The following is a 1,663-nucleotide window of genomic DNA, read 5'->3' as shown; positions in this document are numbered from 1 at the left end:
TTTAACTTGTTCAGTAATGAGACAACTGAAAATAACTGACTGGCAAGATCTGAGAGAGATGATATAAGAGAATTGAGTGCAGCATCACGAGATACAAGAACATCATTAATGATTCTCTTAACTCTCTCAACATCAACAGTTGCTGGTGCACCTAATGGAGGTCAAAGGTCAATATGACCCAATACACTCACACACACACACACACACACACACAGACTGCTACTTACTAGCTCCTCCAGTGGATGATGCAGTAGCTTCAGCTTCAGTAATTGTATTAGAGAGGAGGAGGTAGTAGGATCTGATTAGTAACAAATAAATAAACAATTTAAACCATTTCTATTTATTACCTGTTAAAGGAGGAGGAGGAGGATTTCTTCGTAGTGATCTGTGGATATATAATGAAACAGGATCAGCCACACCTTCCAGTGGTATGGAGTAATGTAGTGTAGGGACAGCATCAGGTGAACCGAGAACGGATATCAAGCAAGATGGAGGAAGAGGATAATTAGCTTCACCAAATCTATTCACATCACAACGATGTAACTATTATGAGATAGAATGTACAGTATTATATCAGATGAACATAATACATAATTATACTGATACTTACTCTACATGGCTTCATGTGAGGTTTAATATCCCATCCAGTGAATGGCTCATCTTGTGGAGCATCAAACTTTAACTCAATACATCCATTAATATCTTTAAAACGAAAATAAACATGCTGTCCTTTCTCAGCTCTGGGAAAATCACTTATAATAAACTGTAGATTAATAAAAGATTGATCAATGATTGATATATAAGGGGCAGACTTATCTCAATGAGAGCATTCAAGTTTCTGGCTGCAGCAAACGTCACTAGATCCTCTACACCTTTCTCTTGATAATAAATCACACCAGCATACGTCATAGCCTCCATAACACCAGTGGGCTTTACTTCTATAAATAAATGCAATATTAGTAACAGGAGACTGTATACATGTACTTACTGTTAACATGATCAGTGTTTGGTGTAGTAGAAGGACCAGCAACAGACACTGTATATTGGTTGGGAGGTTAGTCTCTTTAGTAGTAGACTCTATTCAGTAGTGGAATACATTACATTATCATCAATAGACTCACTAACTAACCTTTACATGCTCCACTAGCCCCTGGTGGAGTACTGCTGGTATCATCACTTTCACTATCATCATCATCCTCTCCCCTCTCTTTGTCTCCCTCCTCCTCCTTCTCATTCTCCACTTGTTGTGGTTGCTGTTCCTCCTCCTCTCCTTCTCCTGTGTCTCCATTAGTCCATTCTTCCCCCAGTATACAAGCCAAACAGAACTTATTACGTTGAATGGATCCATACCCACTATTTGAGCTAAACTCTCCTCCTTTGACTATTGAGAACTGGTAAGGAAGACTGGGTGTGCTCACGGGAGCTATAGCAAACTTTAAGTATTGTGCAAGATCTGATCGTCCTGTTAAATCAACGCAGTGCTGTATCTCTAACTTGAGTCGTTTGAGGAGAGGCTTTGAGAGTGATACTGCATATACAGCACTCACTAGGACAGTATTAGGAGGAAACTCGAACTGTCCTCCTACAAGAGCAACCACTGCTGCTTCTACTGTCTCAGAGGACAATAGAAGTCCTTCTTGTACTCCAATCCTTAGACCATATT

At 39.7% G+C, this 1,663-nt stretch overlaps 1 protein-coding gene across 1 annotated transcript; it reads right to left on the bottom strand.

Annotated features, from left to right (window-relative positions):
- Positions 1 to 10: 10 nt before the first annotated feature.
- Positions 11 to 1,553, bottom strand: LOC109592409 (uncharacterized). The gene is made up of 7 exons (XM_020007855.1): positions 1,130 to 1,553; positions 989 to 1,077; positions 817 to 938; positions 611 to 763; positions 348 to 543; positions 228 to 298; positions 11 to 151 (listed from the first exon to the last, which is right to left on the bottom strand). The coding sequence occupies exons 3-7, from the start codon at positions 916 to 918 to the stop codon at positions 11 to 13; spliced, it is 663 nt and encodes a 220-aa protein (XP_019863414.1). The 5' UTR covers positions 919 to 938; positions 989 to 1,077; positions 1,130 to 1,553.
- Positions 1,554 to 1,663: the final 110 nt, after the last annotated feature.

This window comes from Amphimedon queenslandica, unplaced genomic scaffold, assembly GCF_000090795.2.
Source record: "Amphimedon queenslandica unplaced genomic scaffold, v1.1 AMPQUscaffold_5348_Cont22680, whole genome shotgun sequence".
Taxonomy (NCBI): domain Eukaryota; kingdom Metazoa; phylum Porifera; class Demospongiae; order Haplosclerida; family Niphatidae; genus Amphimedon; species Amphimedon queenslandica.
Note: the sequence above shows the minus strand (reverse complement) of the source record. Positions and strands in the feature narration are given on the sequence as shown.

Bases quoted from the DNA above. Each gene is read 5' to 3' on its own strand.
- LOC109592409 (XM_020007855.1), bottom strand. From the start codon at position 918: ATGGAGGCTATGACGTATGCTGGTGTGATTTATTATCAAGAGAAAGGT. The intron at 299-347 runs GTAATAAATAGA...GTTACTAATCAG, and splicing joins TCCTCCTCCTCCTTTAACAG to ATCCTACTACCTCCTCCTCT. The intron at 152-227 runs GTAAGTAGCAGT...GACCTCCATTAG, and splicing joins ATCATCCACTGGAGGAGCTA to GTGCACCAGCAACTGTTGAT.